Source organism: Mauremys reevesii, linkage group 4 (assembly GCF_016161935.1).
Source record: "Mauremys reevesii isolate NIE-2019 linkage group 4, ASM1616193v1, whole genome shotgun sequence".
Lineage (NCBI taxonomy): Eukaryota > Metazoa > Chordata > Testudines > Geoemydidae > Mauremys > Mauremys reevesii.
In genome coordinates this window covers 55834943-55855016 of record NC_052626.1, presented here as the reverse complement: position 1 = coordinate 55855016, position 20074 = coordinate 55834943, and the positions used below count along the sequence as shown (strand labels likewise).

The window sequence follows — 20074 nt, the reverse complement described above, 5'->3', positions numbered from 1 at the left end:
ATGAGGATTTGCTCATTTAAAAAAATGTTTAATTTTAAAAAGCAAAGGGAGGGAGACATTAACAGGTATATATGAAAGAGAAAAGAGAGGTTTCTCCACCCCTGAAATCCAATATAGCCCTAGCTTACACACAGATGTTGCACTGGTTTAGCTTTAATTGGTTTAAAATAGATTTATTGAAACTGGTGCAAACCCTGTGTAGACATTGTTATTTCATTTCATCAGTGGGTTATTGCAGCTTATCTCAAACCTGTTCCTAATATATTTAAGTTAAATTGATATGCCAGATTTATGTGCATCGAAGAGTGTCCACATGACCATGGCCTTTTGCCATGGATTTTAAGTCATACCATTACTTAGATTAGTGCAAATTTGCATATGGACGAGCCCCTAAAGTTCATGGAGTGGGATAAAAAGAGGTTTTACAACCTGCAGAGAAGAATATTCTTGCATCAGCAGTGGTGAAATTGTGTCAAGGGATAAGGAGAGGGCCACTGCTAGATTAGTGCAGGGAATAGATGGGGGAGTAGAAAGAGGAACAAGGTCCATGTGATGGACTGGATCAAGTCTATGGAGGAATGTAATAACCAGCAGCTTTGAACTGGAATTTGAAAAGAACAAGGCATCACTGGAATTGTTGAAGGATGGGTGTACTCTGAATGTGTGAACAGGCAGGCAGCATATTTCAGTGCATACTGGAGCCTGGAGAAATAGGACTTTTTATAGAGAAGGGAACCCTAGTAGTTAAGGAGACAGGAAATAAAGGCGTGGATTCAAGTTTTAGCAGCGGTGGAGTTGCAGCAGGGTGTATGTGGGCAATATTGCCATGGCAGTGATAAACATATTTGTAGATGTAAGAAGAGGGGACAGTATAGTTGAGGATCAGGGCCACCACTATGGTTACAAACTGTTGAGGCCAATCAGAGGCTTCAATCTAGAAAAATTATGATTGTGGAAATCAGAGAGAGGAGGGGAATATGAGGAAGAGACTAGAGAAAATGGAGCAAGTAAGGGAGTATTTTGGAAATAAAGGCAGGCCCATGGAGAAAACAACAGTAGTGGTGGTGGGAGGAAGGGTTTGGAGAATGTTAGATTACAAGGGACAGCGGAAAACCATGAGGTTACCTTACAACATTCAACACACTTTGTAACCAGTTACTGGCACGGCTGGTTCTAAGCAAGATTTGGGTTCACACAAATGTGGTTAAAACTTGGACTCGTCCTCCAATTTGTTGTGCCTCAGAGAGCACCTGCACGGAATCTCATTGACCTCAGTGGGCTGTTGCATGGGCCCATTCACACACAACTAGTTGCAGAGCCGGGGCCTTAGTTGTAATCATGGTCACCTAAGGGTGTTCTGCCCCTTCCTAGGCTTACACACAATTGTCTTCCTGTAACCAGTTCAGCATATTGTATTTTACAGAGCGTAAAGAATGTCAGAGCCATAGCCAGTCCCCCTTCTTCCTTGTGTGGTACAACAACCCATCGCTGCTGCTACTTCTCTCTGTGGGTCTCTCCCCAGCATGCTATCTGTTGGCTAGGCACTACAGGCCTGCCAACTCCAGGGAGGCTTTCCCCAAACTTCAGCCAGTTTTTACATCAGTTTTAGCTAGAGCTGTAATGTAGCCCAGGCTTGGGTGGCCTGAACTGTTTTTACTGAACCAGTTTTAAGATGGGTTAGGAATTTTGGTAATGATATGGCTGTGCAGATTTTCTCTGCACCAATTCAATCACACACCTTGTTCCTGCAAAGACTTATCCTTCCACAAACAGCTCCTTACTTATGCAACTTGCACTGGAAGTAGCCCCATTGAACTCAATGCTATATTTATATGTCTTCATATTTTAAAAATTATAAATGTACTTATATTTTAAATAAAAATATCAATGAAATCATTGCAACTATTGTGTATAGAGAGTACAGTGCTAGATTTTTGGGGCCTATGCACTACAGAAATTGGGGACCCCCTCCTTTCTGTGGGAATGCAGCAAGCCTTCTGATGGTTTGGTGGTTATGGTAGAAGCAGTGGTGTGGGGAGACAAGCACCAGATTGCAGCACCACTTGCTCAGGTTTGGCCTCACAGCCACATCATAGTGAGGAGTGGGGGGAAGAGGAGGAGGAGAATTGGCCAAATTTGAACAAGTGGCATTGCAACCTAGCTTGTGAAGTCACCATGCTGCTTTTTTTCCCCCTTTAAATGAGAAGTTTTTGTAACCATAACCTCAAAAACATGGATCTGAGTGAAACTTATGTAGAGATGCCTGGAACAATTGCTCAGAGATGCCAATGGCCTCATTTATCACAATGAGCTGTTAATTCAAATGTCAATGTCGTGAACGATTTCATTCCTTAAAAGGAGTGGGAGGATCATAGAGCTGCAAGATTAATCAGAGAGACATCTCCTTTTTGGTGCCATGAGTTGATGACATTTGGAAGATCTCACCACTTGCATTTGGACCCAGGCAAGGACTATAACAGTAATTGTAATAGAGCATATTCAAATCCTAGAAAGGATGAGCCAAGCTCAAGTAGCCCACTGGCTCTCCGAGTGTGCGCAATCTGTTGTGAGTGATGTCTCATTTTGGTGTCTCACATGAATAGAGCTTATTTTGTGGGCCCCAAGACATTTCCAAACTTTTGAAATCAAATATTGCCAATTTCAGGGAAGAAGGTATAGTCCATTTCACCATATCAACTACTCTCCTGACAGAAGAAGCTCTGTAAGAAAAAAAGAGCTCTCTATTCCAAAAGCAGAGGTCTGGAATAACAACTGACAACACATGACTCTATCATCATTATGGAAAACAAGCACATGGGATCCAGCACAGCAAATGAGTCATCTGGGAGTACTGCAACTCTGCCTCAGGCAGAGCATTTCAACCACTGGCAAGGGAACCAGACCAAGCCTCTCAGACTATTTTGTTCCAGCGTCTACAGGACAATATCAACTGGGGAGACAAAGTAACTGTACTACAGATGCACACTCTTGCTCTTTGAGCCACACAAGGACTGTTTGGCGCTTTGTTTTAGAGTTGTCTACTGACAATTAGATAGTCTCCCCAAAGGGCCTAATTTGGGTCTACTTCTGTATAAATGTGGCCAGGTACAAATTTGAACATAGGTAAAAACAATGAATGGACTGTATCAGAGAGCATGGGCATGGCTGTCTGCTAAGGAAGCTTTCAGTAACACAACATTTGAGATTAAAGTAAAATTCAAGCACCCCTAGTACTCATTACAGAACCTTAGACCTTGTCTGTAGTTTGGAGTGAGTAACCAACAGGTGTAGCAATACCTATGCAAACCCTAGATAAGGATATCTAAGGCCTGGTCTACACTAGGGGCGGGGGTTGAACTAAGGTACGCGACTTCAGCTACGCGAATAGCGTAGCTGAAATCGAACTACCTTAGTTCGAACTGCCTACCTGTCCAGACACTGCGGGATCAAAGTCCGTGGCTCCCCCATCGACTCCGCCGCCACTGTTCGCGGTGGTGGAGTTCCAGAGTCGACGGGAGCGCGTTCGGAGTTCAAACTATCGCGTCTAGATTAGACACGATAGTTCGAACTCCGAGACGTTGAACTCTACGCGTCGACCCGGCGGGTAAGTATAGACCTACCCTTAGGATAAAGCTGAAATGGCTCAAAGTGCAGCCATTTTTCCTCTATGCCCAGGGTTTGTTGTAATGCTGCATTTGGTTGCTAAATTGGAGCCATGGCCGTCCCTAGGAGGGTGTGGGGCCTGTGAGAAATCAGCCTATATAGGCCCTGCTTCACATTTTTTATACAGGTGAAATCTGGTGTGGGGAGGGGATACCAGTGCTGGGGGGGCGCGGGATGATGGAGAGTCACAGGGGAAGAGGGAGGGGGCCAGGGCAGAAGGGCAATAGATGGGGTCAGCCTGGCGCTGGTGTGTTCCAGTGCTGCTAGGATGCTGGTGGCTGGTGCGGTGGCAGGCGAGCAAGGAAAAGAAATACAGCACACACTTTCTGTCGGTGAGTGTGGGCCCAACCCCCGCTGCCAGTGCCTGGCCCCCCCCAAACCCCACCCTCCTCAGGCCGGCCTAGCACCCCCCCCAACACACACACACACACACACACACTGAAGCATGGGGCCCCCCAAAGCACGGTGCCTGGAGCAGTCGCCCCAATTTGCCATACCCAAGGCTCTGACTGGAGCTAATGCGAAACACAAAGCCTTAGGAAAATGCTATCATCACTGTCAAAAAGATAGTACAAAGAGCTCCATCTTCACCCCAGATCTGTAGCAATATTGTGTAGATAAAGAAAGAAAAGATTGGAGAGGGTTCAAAGAAGAGCCCGAGAATGATTAAAGGGTTGAAAAACACTTCTATATTAAATCAAATGAGCTCAAAGAAGGTTAAGGGTAACTCGGTCACAGTCTATAAGTACCTACAGGACAACAGGTAATATATTTTATTGGACCAATTTCTTTTTGTGAGAGAGACAAGCTTTCAAGCTACAAAGAGCTCTTGTTCAGGTCTCTCTAATATCCTGAGACCAACATGGCTACAACTATACTGCATACATGGGGACAGATATTTGCTAATAGAAATTTTTCAATCTAGCAGACTAAGGTATAACAAGCTCCAATGGCCAGAAGTTCATGCTTGACGGATTCAGACTAGAAATAAGGTGCAAATGTAATGGTAAGGTTATATTAACCACTGGAACAACTTATCAAGGGCTATGGTGGATTCTCCATCACTGGAAATTTAGACGCATCCAATCTTGAGTTCAAAAGGATATGCTCTACTTCCGATAGGAGTAGATTCAGATCCTATGGCCTGTGTTATACAGGAGGTCACACTAGATGATCACAATGATCCCTTTGGGTCTTAGAAGCTATGAATACAATGGGTATTTTCTCTGTTCATTTTGCAGCAAGTAACATAGCACTGGGCTGATTAGTTAAATAACCTGCAGATCAACAGAGGGGAATGAAAGCTTCATGCTGAAGCCTACTCTTATCAGCTATAAGAACAGGAAATAAAGTGAGGGGAAAAGGTGTTGACTCTGGCTTATTTTTATAATGCTAACAGAGTACTAGGAACTGTACAGAGAAGAGACAAGATCTCTGCTGCAGTTTATAGTCTAGCCTGATCATAATATCCAGCAAACAAAAAAGATGGTATCAACTGATTTTGTACCACAGAAAAGCAGCAGGTTTCAGAGGTCCTTGTGTATTAGATGATGGGCCTGAAGGATCTTAAAGGTGACCAGTGTAAAGAAAAATGGGTTTATGCAGTGTGTGTGTGTGTCATTTTTAAATCATGTTACGTAATATGATTTCTCTTTTCACCATCTAGAGAGACATCCTTTTAAGGCTAGTCATGACATTGGCTGTAGAAGTAGACATTCTTTGGTATCAGCATTTGGGCAGGGTTCGGCTAACTTAAATGGTTTCAATGGACTCTTCTTGGCTCACCTTGTTTACCTGCATTATTGTCAAAGATTTTGATGCATAGATAACTAATCCTAATGAAGATGTATTTATAGGGCTTCGGTTTCTTGGAGTTTGTTAATTTTTGGGTGTATTTTTAGCAATTTTTGACTTTTGTGTTGCTTTCTAAAATTTTTTTTCCAGGGTTTCTTTGTATATACTGTAATGAGTAATACATAAGAACGGCCATACTGGGTCAGATCAAAGGTTCATCTAGCCCAGTATCCTGTCTTCTGACAGTGGTCAATGCCAGGTGCCCCAGAGGGAATGAACAGGTAATCATTAAGTGATCCATTCTCTGTCACTCATTCCCAGCTTCTGGCAAACAGAGGATAGGGACACCATCCCTACCCATCCTGGCTAATAGCCATTGATAGATCTATCCTTCATGAATTTATCTAGTTCTTTTTTGAACCCTGTTATAGTCTTGGCCTTCACAACATCCTCTGGCAAAGAGTTCCACAGGTTGACTGCGTTATGTGAAGAAATACTTCCTTTTGTTTTAAACCTGCTGCCTATTAATTTCATTTGGTGACCCCTAGTTCTTGTGTTATGAGAAGGAGTAAATAAACTTCCTTATTTACTTTCTCCACCCCAGTCATGATTTTATAGACATCAATCATATCCCCCCAAGATGAAAAGTCCCAGTCTTATTAATCTCTTCTCATACGGAAGCCGCTCTATATCCCTTATAATTTTTGTTGCCCTTTTCTGAACCTTTCCCAATTCCAGTGTATTTTCTGAGAGGGAGCGACCACATCTGCATGCAGTACTCAGATGTGGGTGTACTATGGATTTATATAGAGGCAATATGATATTTTCTCTTTTATTATCTATCCCTTTCTTAATGCCCAACATTCTGTTCGCTTTTTTGACTGCCGCTGCACATTGAGTGGACATTTTTAAAGAACTATCCACAATGACTCCGAGATCTATTTTACACATTCATTATGATGGTATAACTTTGTAATATTCCCTGGTGTATTTTGTCATAGTACTATTTCAAACAGCACTATGGTAAATATACTAGAGAAACCTTAGTGTGCACAAGCAAGGTCTACACAGACCAATTAATTCACAACACTTTAGAAATCAGACTCAGACTACTGAATCTGCATTACTGCTCCACATAGAAAAGCTCTTAGATAAAAACACTAACTATTTCTAGTGTTTATCAGTTAAAACTGAAAATCAGATGCCCCTTGTATTTATCATGATAATCTAAGAACATAAGATTTTTTTTCCAGCTCTAAGTGCACTACTTTTAATTAAATCTGCATGTTTTTCCTCAAAGTCATGCTATATACTGAAATAGCTCTCTGTGTGAGATTGTCAAGTCAGATAGGTTTAGTATGGACTTTCCCCAGGTATGTGTTTAAACCTTTACTTCTATTAAAAAAAATTATTTTTTTTAAAAGGGGGTCAAACTCAACAGTAGCTTTTCCTTAAGATTTGTCTGTTTTCATGCTGTGCTGGTTTTCAGAAGTTTTGAAAGCGAGTTACCTACATATGGATAGGGCCCACAACTGGATATCCACACACCAATGTGGAAACAAATTTTTCTTCTAGAACCCTGCAATCCATTTTTGTGGATTGGATGTGGATACACATTTTGTATCTGCTCAGGGCTCTACATGTGGATTTTGCTTCTGCATCCATGCTAACATTTCAGTTCACCTTTCCTTGCTTTGTAGGCATTTCAGCTGGTATTTATATTGCTGCCTGTTTTTTTCGTCATTGCCAAACACAAGACAATCCACCATGGCCTTCCAGATCCTTAAAAATGGGCATGATGCAAATGTGAAATAATTCCTGTGCATTGTTTATTTGAAACAGATATCTTCCTTAAAATATATGTTCCCGATAATTCATCGGCTGATATGATTCTTTAGGGAATGGAGTTTGGCAACAGTTACTGTTCGCAACTTCCACTGACAGCAAACCTGAGATGGATGATGATTTCTTCTACTTTGGAAATTTGGAAACATTCCCCTCTCACATCATTAAGTTCTTAGATCAAGGCATAAAGATTAAAGCTACCAGTCAGATTTTCAAGGTAGTGTTTCCATTTTCTTTCTACATAAATATAAACATAGTTCTTAGTCTTTCATACTACTCCAACTTCAAAATTTGTTTTCTCCCGAGTGAATCTAATTTGTTTTGTTACACACCTTTTATTTGATTTCAGGATTTTTAAAAATTTATTTTCAATACAACGTATAGTAAGGTCTCTTGCTGACATGCAGGGCCGGCTCCAGCGTTTTTGCCACCCCAAGTGGTGGGGGAAAAACAAAGAAGCCGCGATCGGTGGCAGCTTTACCGCCGCCACTTCATTCTTCAGCGGCAGGTCCTTCCCTCTGAGAAAGACCGAGGGACTCGCGCCGAATTACCACTGAAGAGCCGTATGTGCCGCCCCTTGCTGCTGGCTGCCCCAAGCACCTGCTTGGTGCGCTGGTGCCTGGAGCCGGCCCTGCTGACATGAATGTCTGTCTACACACTGTTAAAAGTACATCATGCTCTGTACAGTAATTGCAAAGCAATTAAGAGCAGCTGGAAAGTTTTTGCACTCTTGTCCCCTCAGACTTCTTCTAGCTGCAAGCTACAGAGTATGTTATGTGTTGCCTTCAGTTCTAAATTTAACTTTTTGATACCCCAGAACCTGAGTTTACTCTGGTACTTAATGCTAAAAGCAGCCACATCTAGCCTTTTGTTTTGTTTTGTTCTTTTAGAAGGGCAGGATGTGCAAAGGTATTTGTTATTTACAAGTTGACAGTGGCAATGGTAGAGATGGATTTCTTGAGGCAGACAGTAGGCACCGCCTACATTTTTAATTCTTATAAATAGACCCTGATGGAACACTACCTCAAGTGTCCTTTGGTGCTTATGCATTTCAACTTGGAATTTCCCCCAGGGTACTCTCTCCCCAACCCCAGGGTTGTAGAAAACCACAGACTTACTGGTCTCTGTTAGTTTGCCTACTTCCCTTTTATGGCAATATCTACCTTTTCCATCTATTAGCTGCCCCAGGAAGTCAGCTATGTCAGTCACATGCTCAGTCCTTTTGACCATAACTAGACCAACTATCTTCAGGTATTTGTTAGATGAGTGGCTGTATTCACACATGGGAATAGTTTGAGGAAGCATGCAGCAAAGCCCCTCTAGAGATTACTTTATCATGTGTAACAAATGTGAAAGCATTTGCAAGAGCTAGAGGCACATGGAATTCAATTTAGAACAGTCTGTACTAAATTTTGACAACTGACCTTTCAAATCATATCCAACGTTGATGCTTTCTATAGGTCCATCTTCCACTGAATTTCTTCTTTGTTGAACAGATTTTTGTCCTTCATATACTTGGCTAATTTAATTTTTTTCTATCCTACTCAATTTTTCCTTCTATAGCGAGTGTTCATTTTTCTAATATGTTTGTGAAAAATCTAAACATTAAAATCCAGACATAAGGTTTTAATGAAAGTGGTTAATTGTCTTGCATGGTTCAACAGAAGTTCAAACAAACAAACCTGATATAAAACAGCAAACCTAAAAATAGTCAGCTCCATAGTATGACTGCAGGTACAATTCATGTTGTACTATTTATGTACACAGAGTAATCTGGAACAGGCAAGTATTTGATTAAGTTGTAATAGTAACACCTTTAAACCTGATCGAGTAAAGAATGCAAGAGCTTCAAAGTAACACAGTGGTTGGTAACTTTTCAAATGTATTAGAGATTTGATTACACTTTACTTAACTTCTTATGTACTGTTTGTTCTTAGCAGCCCCAAAAGACAGTGGAAAAAACATGTCCGCGGTTTAATTTCATGATAGTTTTAATCAGGTAATTGCAGAAAAACATTGAAACTGTTGTATGATATTATCTGATGTCAACTTACAAGTGTATGATGTAACAAAACAGTTACAAACTTGTATATGCATATTTACATTATATACTCAAAAGTAACAAGCTATATTCTTATACATAGAAGAAATACATCTATGACATGAGTTAAACTAAATCATACATCATTTAGTAGAAAGAAATAGCTGTTAAGATTTTAATGGAAATAATATACAAGTGAGGCACTTTTTGAGGTCGTTAGGTGGAAATCAAATGGCACTAAGCAAAAGAAGTGGCAGTGTTCACAAATGAAAATCTATGTACAGATTATACTGTAGCTTCAAATACAACTGTTTCTCCACTAGGTAATGCTTTAGAAATCTCAAAACTAACAACAACGTTTGCAATTTAAGAAGCTTTAAGAAAAAAATGCTTACGTTTATCAGTGCACCAAAGCATATGGAAGTTTTAACCACTTGGCTGCTGACTAATAGTACCATAAGGCTTTCTCCCCCCTCTGGAAATCCTTATCTTGATATTTCTTTAATGAATATGTATGCATCACTGTACTGTCCACATACAGTGGTGTAAATTCTGTGAAAATGTAAAGTCCAATTTAAAAATTGTGCATTATTTACATGGGGGTTTTCAACATTATACTCTAAGTACACATGGAAAGATCATTCAAAAAAGAGAACAAGTCAGAAATGGGAGTGCTTCATTTCAACATGCAAAAATCTACGTATTCTTTGAAACAGTTTATCCAGAGCATAACTCGTGCACTAAGCATCCCTTATTTTGCTCTGGAACTTGTGAATTTTATGCAACCATTTACTGTGCTGTTCTACAAACAATTACTTACCAGAGGTTTCTCAGTATTTTGTTTTAATCTTTCTTAGAAGATTATAGGCACCCCACTTCACAACTGTTGGGCTGATGGTGTGCTTGTTCATGCTTGTTTAAAAAAAGTTACCCAAAGAATTAAATTTCTCTATCTACGTGTTTTGTACCACCATCTTGGAACTAGTAAAAACCCCAAACAAAGGCAAAAAAACCCGACCCAGTTATTCTTGGAGGTCCACTGGTAGAACACTTTTTTCAGTCATGATTTTAGCCATTATCTTGATTTTAGTGACACACACTTTTATATTGTAGGCCCATTTCATATAATCTATGGTCCACTTTGCAAATGTGTACATTTAAATGTGAAACATTTAAAAGGCATAAGATCTCAGGAATCAGAGTAAGGGTTCTTATTCCAACTTCCAGTTAAGGATAGTTTTTACTAAATTCATACCTCAAACAACGTACTGTTGTATTTAGCTGGCAATTTGTACGGGAATATAGCTACAATACATGATTGGGCTATGTAATCATGCTTGCCTTTAGTTTTTCCAATAGGTGGTGCCCAAGTGCTACAGTTGACCTCTTTCCCCAAGAGACTAAATGCCTTCTTTTCATAACTGTAGAGTTCACCATGCCAGGAAAGTGAATCTTCTATGGCTGTTTCCTAAAACTTAGGTCTCCCATATGGCAGCACAGAGCTCTGTTACAAAGTCACATGAGTAAAATTTGACTTCTGAAAAAAAATATTGTATTAAGTTTCCCTCTTTCCTTTCAAAAACTTGAGAAAAGATTTCAGAAGGAAAGTTAAACGTCACTTAACACTGCCACAGACAAGGGGTGGGATGCAAGGGACAGTCCTTGAATGATTTTGCAAAGTGTCTATTTTTGGATACTCAGAAAGTGCCTCCAAAAGTGAGTAAGAACCCAAACAGTACAGAGATGTATGCCTCTCTGTGCTCTACTACCTCCAACCCATGTGTCAGTGTACATCACGGTAATTCTTTCAATTAGCCTTAATTTGGGTGAACTGCTAGAAAGACCCATGGTGAAAAAAGATGATAATGGCATTAAGGGTTTTTTTTTTTTTTTTTTTAAAAAAGGGATCAATTTTTTTAAAAAGAGTAAAGGAAAGGATGGGGACAAAATTTTAGCAGCAAAGTGGTTAAATGTGAATTGAAAATATTACTGCACACATTCAGTAAAAATATTAAAGCATATATGTTGCATATAAAATACAGTACAGGACCAGGAGTTGCACTATGTTGAATAGTGCTCAGAGGAAATTGTTAAACTCATTTTTTCCTGAAGTATATACACAATACAATTCTACAGTATTTTCCTATACAGCCAGCAAGTTCTTTTCTTAGGTTGTTCACACCTCGCTCAATCTTGTTAAAAACCTAGCACTTACAAATATTTTTTATTCACAAGGAAAACATTCCCATTTCACTAATGAATAGTTTAAGTAACAGTCTATTCTAGGCAACCAAGTTTATCTGAAAACACGTGAAGCATGAAAATCATCCAGAGTAGCAGCTTTCAAATATATTAACAGTAAAAACGATACTTAAGACTGCTGCTACAGTGTCATATTCTTGGACTTAGTTCATCCAATCAATTTTTAGTACAAAACTAGAAGCTCTTTCATAACTTCTACAGTTATCAATATATTTGTCTTCTTTTCAATGTGAAATAATACTTCAAGATGCTCTATGTACACAATGCTGTCAATTCGAGCTGTCATATAAATATAAATGTTTTCTTTAAAAAAGTATTTTACAGACATATAGTGTTATATACATTTGTTCAGAATTTGATTCCTAGACTACAGAAGAGAACTAACAAAAGTTTTAATATATGTAAGAAAGAAAAGTTACATACACCCACACAGGGAAAAATGCATAGAAAATTAAGGTTATTTAAAAAAAAAATCAACTATGCAATTTTTTATAGGAAAAGTGTATAAAGGACATTCCTTCCCACTCCAACCCTATTGGGATATCTTCTAAATGAATGAATGCCTTTACTTCTGTTAGAATTTTAACATGACAATAAACATTATGAGTGAATGTATTTTGTTGTACCATGTAATAAGAGTCATGACAACAACTCGTTTAAAGATTCTCTAACAGTTAACCTGTTAGAATACTTGACCAATTGCTCTGTAAATTAAACATTTAGTAATATAATACCAGGGCCAATTTTATAAACATTTTGCGCGTGCGCACACACACACGCGCGCACACACACACAAGTTTATTCCAATTTTGAAGGGGCTGTAAGTTAATTTTTTTTGAACAGAATAATTTTATTCTTGCCAGTTTAAATAAAAAAGATGCTACAATTCAAAATAATGAAAACAATTTCCATGTTTGTTAATTATTAATCTTTCAGTTTAATCATCGTACTTGATAAACGGTTGAACATAATCTTATCAGAAGGATAAACTGAGAACACTGTTGACATACCATTGCAACTCCCTTATTGGACCTTTTGCTTTGCTGAACATTTGTAAATGCAGTAAAATCTTTTTTGGAAGACACCCCAAAAGAAAACAACTTGCTGGTTGAGTAACAGAAAACAACTTCCTTTTTGCTATATTATTGAAACCAAAGTCATTTATATAGAAAAATAAATGTGTTCTTATTAGAACATTTTAGACAATTACATCTGTGCTTAACAAAAAAAAATATTGGTCACTCAAGACTATAATAATTAATATTTTAAAAGGTTTTTAGAGATTACCAGAATGCATGGATACAACTCAATACAAACTGTAGCTGACGGGAAATAGGACTGAAAAATACCAATTTGTCCATCTGGAATAGAAATGCTACTAAATAAACTAATTAAATATTTAAAATACTATCATGGAATGTGATTGTAGATATGATTCATACCTACTATATAACTGGAAGGGGGAAGGAAAGTTTAATATGTAATAATTCGTACCTTACACATTTAGTTAAATATAAACATTTGTTATTTATATATAAAGTTGCTTCCAAAAATCTATTAATAAGTGATTTAGTTGCACTTAAATCAGTTTCATTTCTCATTTGCCAAGTATTAACTTTTCTTAGTCTTAAATCAACTGTCATTAGTGCACTTTTAATTTCCTCTCAAATAATTTGTAATTCTTTTAAGAGCCCCAACACCTAAACCATGAATGTACAAAATGGCAAAAGTTAATCCCTTTTAGTATAACTGCAGTTTATATACTCATTTTATAGCCAATAATAAGAAAAGGCTTCCTTTTCCAAACTCCTTCACAACTTGCAACGAAACACCATGCACTGAAAGGAAATAGTTAGGCATGGCTGCTAGCATTTGTAAAATGCTAAGGTCTGACAAGTCTCGCTGCTTCTTCCACATCAGGCTTCTCTTACACGAGATAAGATTTCCTTCTGCTTGCCAAAAGCTTCCACAAATCCAAGATAGATGCTTCCTGGAAACAAAGATTTTCAGCTCTATTTGGCACTAGACTGTTCATCCAGCAGCTTTATGCTTTCCTCCACAGCACCCACACACCTCACCACAGTGATGGCATGCTCTCAAGGGGAGGTAGCAGCACATACATGGGGCAATGAATGACAAAGCTATCAGGGCTAACCATCGTAAGCAGAACTTGTCATCACTAGTGTCACATGAGCAGGGGTCAGAGAAATCTCCTTCAGAATCTGACATGCAGTGATATAGCATGCTCTCTGCACAAAGCATGCAACTAACTTGGTATATGCATCTTTTAATAGGATCTGGAGCATCCTGACATTTTCCCCTGCCATTCTCTTCATGATTAAATCTCTCCTGGCAGTATATACAGCGAGAACGCTCACCATCCTCTTTCCTTCTTTTTGACTTTTTAAATTTTAACGAGGAAGGCTGTGTTTTAAATACCACAGAACTCTTCGGGTCTTTTAGTGAATTCAGCTTAGTCCCATCCACACATGGATACAGATAGTCCGATTTTTTATTGTCGGACTTCGAAAACTGTATATTGGAGTCCGCCTCATCCCTCTCCAGATCATTTTTCCACATGTCAGGATGTCTGTAGTCTGCATAACGACGTATTAAAATATCACGAGGATTTATTCTAACAATTTCCTCTTCATCCTGAAAGCTGACGTGTCTGATTGATTTCAATGGGACCTGAAATGGTAAATGGAAGCATCTTGTTAAATTATGTACAGGAACACAGTTAGGTTAGTACTTCAGTTACCATACAAATCAGGGCACAGAACTTTTCCCCATTGCCAGGAGATAGTGCTTTCAGTTTATATATGCTCTAGCACAATCTGCATAACAGACTTTTACAAGGTGTAAGCTCAACTTATCTTGTGAAGCAGATCAAATAACATACAGGTTGTAATGCAAAAGCCACCACCATCGATTCTTGAATAATTTCAAAATACTTTCTAATGGAGTTGTCTTTGCTTACTGAAGCAGTACTTCACAAGAAATGCATTAATGCTTATGGTGGGAGCTCACAGCCAGTTACCACAAAAGGGGTTTAAAACACAGCTGGCATCTAATGGAAATTTTGCTAAACCAAGATTGACATAACTTTTTCATAGTTCTATAAAGATTGGCTGGTGATGAGAGCCATCTTTCACTATTAATGAAAATAAGTTTGCTATAAAGTTTTCGTTTATGAGCAACGATTAAAAGCAAACAATCCTTTCCCATCGCTGCCAACAGCAAACAAGTCCCTCAATTATAGGGGAGGTTAACCTCTGCTGAAATACTTGAGATTCATGAAGATTTAGTTGGCTCCATGGAATAAAGTTCAGAGCCAGCCAACCCTGCCAATGGTAAACACGCTAATATTGTAGAGCAAGATAGAGAGGGGACTCTTTGAAAAGCTGCAGAGCACAGTCCTCAATAAAAATATAGCAACAGAAATCTAAGGTACTGTAGTGGTGCTGGGTCTTTAATGGCAAGCATATATACCTGACTTCAGCCCAGAATTGGGGGTGAGATAGCAACGGATGCTGGGAAAGGCAGCGCTATATAAAATTTAATAGTTTTGTCTGCAGTGCTTCATGGGGCAGTTTGTGCTTTATGCTCTCCACAGTGGCTCTAAGAAACACTAGACATGAGGAAAAACCTGGAGTGGGGCTCTCCATTAAGGCAGCTAGGGCAGCAGAAAGGACAGACTGTGGGAAGGACCTGTTAAGAGGCTTAGAGACCAGCAGAAAAGAAGGCAAGGGAACTTTGGGGAGGATTATGTTGTTCAAGGTCTGAAGGTATTATATAGAACAGGGGTCTCAAACATGCGGAGCTCTTCCCTGCGGCCCGCGGAGCTCCCCAGGGCCGCCCAGAGGGGGGGACAAAGGGGGCAATTTGCCCTGGGCCCCGGGCTCCGCAGGGGCCCCCAAGAGAAGCGGAGGCTGGGCTCCGCCTCTCCTGGAGCTCGGCCCCGCCCCTCACCACGCGGCTCTGAGCGGGGAAGCTCAGGCCTCGCCGAGACGCGCTCGGGAAGGGGAAGCGGGAGCCGCGGGGCGGGCCGGGCCTGGGTGGAAGCGGGACCCGCGGGGCCGGGCCGTGGGAGAGCGAGACCCGCCCGGGCGGGCGGTGGGGAGGAGCGAGACCGCGGGGCCGGGCCGGGGGTGGGGAGGAAGCGAGACCCGCCGGGCCGGGCGGGTGGGGAAGCGAGACCCGCCCGGGCCGGGGTGGGAAGGAAGCGAGACCCGGCCGGGGCGGGCCGGGCGGGCCGGGTGGTGGAGGGAAGCGAGACCCGCCGGGGCTGGGCTGGGCCGGGCCGAGGAAGGGAAGCGAGACCTGCCGGGCCGGGTGGTGGGGAGGGAAGCGAGACCTGCGGGGCCGGGCCAGGCCGGGCCGGGGAAGCGGACCGGCGGGGTGGGGAAAAGAGGGACCCGCCACCGCCGGCGCAGCCCGGTCTTCGGCGGTGGGGGGCCCCTTCTGTTCCGGGACCCGCCGCCTAAGTGCCCCGCCGCCAAGCCACCAACAGCTGTTGGTGGCGCTTAGCACTTTCCAGGAGGGAGGGGGGAGGAGCGGGGAGCCGCGCGCTTAGGGGAGGAGGTGGAGAAGAGACAGGGCAGGGGCGGGGCCTCATGGAAGGGGTGGATTGGGGGTGGGGCCAGGGGCAGCAAGGGGGCGTGTCAGTGATGCGGCCCTCGGGCCAATGCACTAGTCCTCATGCGGCCCTCGGGGTCATTTGAGTTTGAGACCCCTGATATAGAATGACCTCCATAGAAGACTGAAGTAAATTAAGGGAAAGGCCTGTGGCAACACAGTAATGGTGTAGGCTTGAGGCCTGGCACTGGCACCTGCCTGTTCAGGTGTCTCAAACTGGGGATTCCTCTACAGCAACAGACTTCTGAGGAGGTGCAAGAAATCCCACAGTAGACATATGTGATAACTGCTCTCCAGGGAGCATGAAGTTTTATATTCTTTATGAAGTCTTTTAGTATCTACTATAATAGTTTTATTCTTGTTAGCCATACAAAATATCCAATCTTTCTTTGAATCTTGCTAAATTCTTGACTTCTACAATATCCTGTGCAGGGTGGATTGATTTAAATGAAAGCAATTTAAATCACTGATGGTAATCATGATTAAATCAGGAAGCAGGAAACCTTCATTTAAATAATTGATTTTAATCTTGCTCTGCATTTGCACTTTAGGCATTCTCCTAAAGAAAAGCTGAATCTCATTTGTTTGTAACCATGCTGAACTGCAACTAAATAAAGCCTTTTGGTCCTTTTTGCAACCAGAAAAATACAGTATATCTATACACATTTCTTTAAACAATTATATAGATTAACATATATTTTTTCAGATTCTTAATTTTTATATTTTATAAAATGGATGCCTTTTTGTAAAATGGATATATGATCCATTTCTTATTTACCAGATTAGTTTTTTATTTGTGATTTGTGTTAAGCGCTACTTGGATGGAAATTAGAATTCAATGGGCAAAACCAACTTTTTTTTATTAGTTCAATAAAATGACCTTAAATCAGACATGCCAAACCCGTGGGGAAAAAAAAAATGCAGGAATTGGGCTCGTTTTTGGGTTAATTGGTGTGAGAGTTGCTTGTTGGCTAGTAGCTTGTAGCTTCTTTTTTTTGATTGGGTCCCAGTAAGCAGGGGCAGGGGAGGGAGGGGGGATACGACAAGCAGGGGCAAGCAGAGGAGAAAGTCAGGGGTGCACAGCGGACCCACCACAGCCCCAGACTGCATGCCGGGGGGATCTAGTCACATAGAGTGTTGGGGTTCTTAGGGACTGGCTTGTTTTGGCCTTGTTTTGAAATGGGATTAGCTTGATTTTTGGCTTATTGTGAAAGTCAGGGTACTTATTTACCGTGTGAAAGTTGGCAACTATGCTTCAGTGTGCTGGAGACTTTCCAGGACTTTCCGTGATCTCTGTGACTTCTGCAGTGGCTGGTGCTGGCTCAGGGACTGCCTGAGCCAGCAGCAGCAGCAATTTGGGTATATGGGAGGTGGTTCAGGGCTAGGGGGTTGGGGTGAGGGGTGGAGCTTACCTCATGGTGGGGAGCTCCCCCTAGCATGTCTCTGCAGCTCCTAGGTGGAGGGGCCAGGGGGCTCCGCACATTGCCTGCAGGCCCTGCCCCCTGCAGCTCCCATTGGCTGCAGTTCCCGGCCAATGGGAGCCGGTGCTTGTGGTAGGGGCAGCACATGGAGCCCCCCTGCCCTTCTCCTCCCAAGGAGTGGCAGGGGGACACAAAGTCAGGTAGGGAGCCTGCCAGCCCCACCAACCCTCCCCCCCCAGCACCAGTGGGAGTCCTGGGCCATGCACCACTGCCAGCCCCTCCTTCCTAGCACCAGTGGGGGGCCTGGCCTGCGCACAGCCCATCTCGCCTCCCGCCCCAGCACCAGCAGGGGTCCTAGGCCACCCACCCAGAGCACTTGTGGCCCCCCCGGTCCATCCCTTCAGAGCACCTGCAGCCCGCTGCCCAAGTTTTAGTTAGGGGTATACAGTAAAAGTCATGGACAGGCCACAGGCCATGAATTTTTGTTTATTGCCTGTGAATGGTCCATGACTTTTACTAAAAATACCTGTGACTAAAATGTAGCCCTATTTATAACTAACTGATTTATTAAACAAAAGGACATATCTGTAGTTAGTGAACTGAACCGACTGCTTCTGGTCACTATGACCTTCAAGATTTTAAAAACTAGTAGATCTCATCCTCTCACATCTAGTTTTTATTAATACATTGGAAGAGGAAAACAAGCTTCCTTGTTTTTGCAAATCCCAACTGGTTTCTTAATAGTCTGAAAGAAATAGCTATAGAACTGAAATAGTTCAATAAACGGAAATGAAGAAAATATTATATCTGCCCCTGCAGAAAAGCCTACTGCTGTCAAAGCTGGTTTAACACTTCAATAAACTAGTTCCAGGTGCTTAACCAGTAACTTTCACCCATTCAGTGGTTTGAAAAAGTATTTCCTTTTATCAGTTTTGAGACTGCTACCTTTCAGTTTCGTTGGATGTCCCCTTGTGTTTGTATATTAGACATGGAGAACAGAAGTTCCTCATCTAATTTCTCAATACCATTCATTACTGCTGTATACTTTTATCATGTCCCCTCTTGTTTGTTTGATCTCTAAAGTAAACAATCCCAATATTTACAGTCTATGTGAGAATTTTTCCATGCCCCATATCATCTTGTTGCTAGTTTCCGAACTCCCTCTAATTCTGCAATATCCTTTCTGAAACTGGGGTGACCAATACCAAACAGTATTGCAGAGGTCACGTATTCTCAGAAAGGATACTGAAAGAAACTGAGCCTGTTTACCATAAAGAAAAGACAAATAAGACAATAAAAGCATACAAAATAATGAATGGAACTGAATAAGCAGATAGAGAACTTCTATTTGCCCTATCTTGAAATACAAGGAGTAGGGAACATTAAATGAAAATCCATTGAAAGGAAATACTAAGGAGCTTACAATCAAAGTATAAGAGGAGACAACAGCTGGATACAGACAGGCAATAGCGAAGCAATTATGTTCAGTATAAATTAGCAGCAGTCACAGCACATCACAAGCATAGCCTTTATTGAGTGCTTTATTGATATGAAAACACAGGTGAGTTTTAAAGAGAGATATGGAGGAGGATAGCATAAAGGTTCTGCACGTACATATTGCAGAAACTTCCCATAAAATAAGAGGCAGCTGAAAGAAATCATAAGTCTCGGTTCATCCATAAAATGGGAATACTAATACTTAACTTCCTCATGGGGTGCTGCAAGGATGAATTCACTTAGGTTAAGCGAGGAACTCTGGTACTATGCTGGGGGTTATAGAAGAACCCAGACCAAGAGAATGGAAACTCTTCAACTTTCAAGTCAGGTTTTTTTTTCATTCTGCTCTCAGGTGCATGATTTGTGAACCTTCTAACAGAAAAGGCTGAGGGGGTTGAGCCCCCTAATTTAGTAGATCCACATGATACCATAGGCAGGGGCGGCCTCTGTACGATCATTTAGACTGTACAGAAGCTGTTCTACCCGGGATACCCAGCCCTTCGGACTAACATTATCTGGAGCCCTTCTCAGCGTGGGTTTCCAAAATGCAAAGGAAGAACTAGAGTTGAGTTGCGTTTTGAGTTTAGGGGTGGAATATGCCATGAAGAGTATTTGTTCCCTTGGCCCTAATCCATAGAAAATTTGAGGATGGGCTTCCATTTGGTCTAGGAGAAAATGTGCGAACGGAGGACTTATGGCATGCAGCCAATACTACTACTTTCTTCATGCTTCCTCTGGGCCTGAATTAAGGGGTTAGGGCTCCCTTCTGCTCATGGAAGCAGAGATATCCCTAAAGATTAGGGACATTTCTGAACAGAAGTAGTTACGGTTTTAGCACTAGAACTGGATAATCAGTTATTTTTTAAACAGTTACTGCATATTTGTCATAAATCTGTTCATTCTTTCCTTAGAA

General features: G+C 41.4%; 1 protein-coding gene across 1 annotated transcript in view; it reads right to left on the bottom strand.

Annotated features, from left to right (window-relative positions):
• Window positions 1–11243: 11243 nt before the first annotated feature.
• The window catches only part of SPRED1 (sprouty related EVH1 domain containing 1), a 112377-nt gene continuing 103546 nt past the window's right edge, over window positions 11244–20074 (bottom strand). Inside the window, exon 6 of the mRNA XM_039537951.1 lies at window positions 11244–14296. Coding sequence (XP_039393885.1) covers window positions 13637–14296 — 660 coding nt within the window. The 3' untranslated portion in view covers window positions 11244–13636. The remainder of the gene's footprint in view (window positions 14297–20074) is intronic.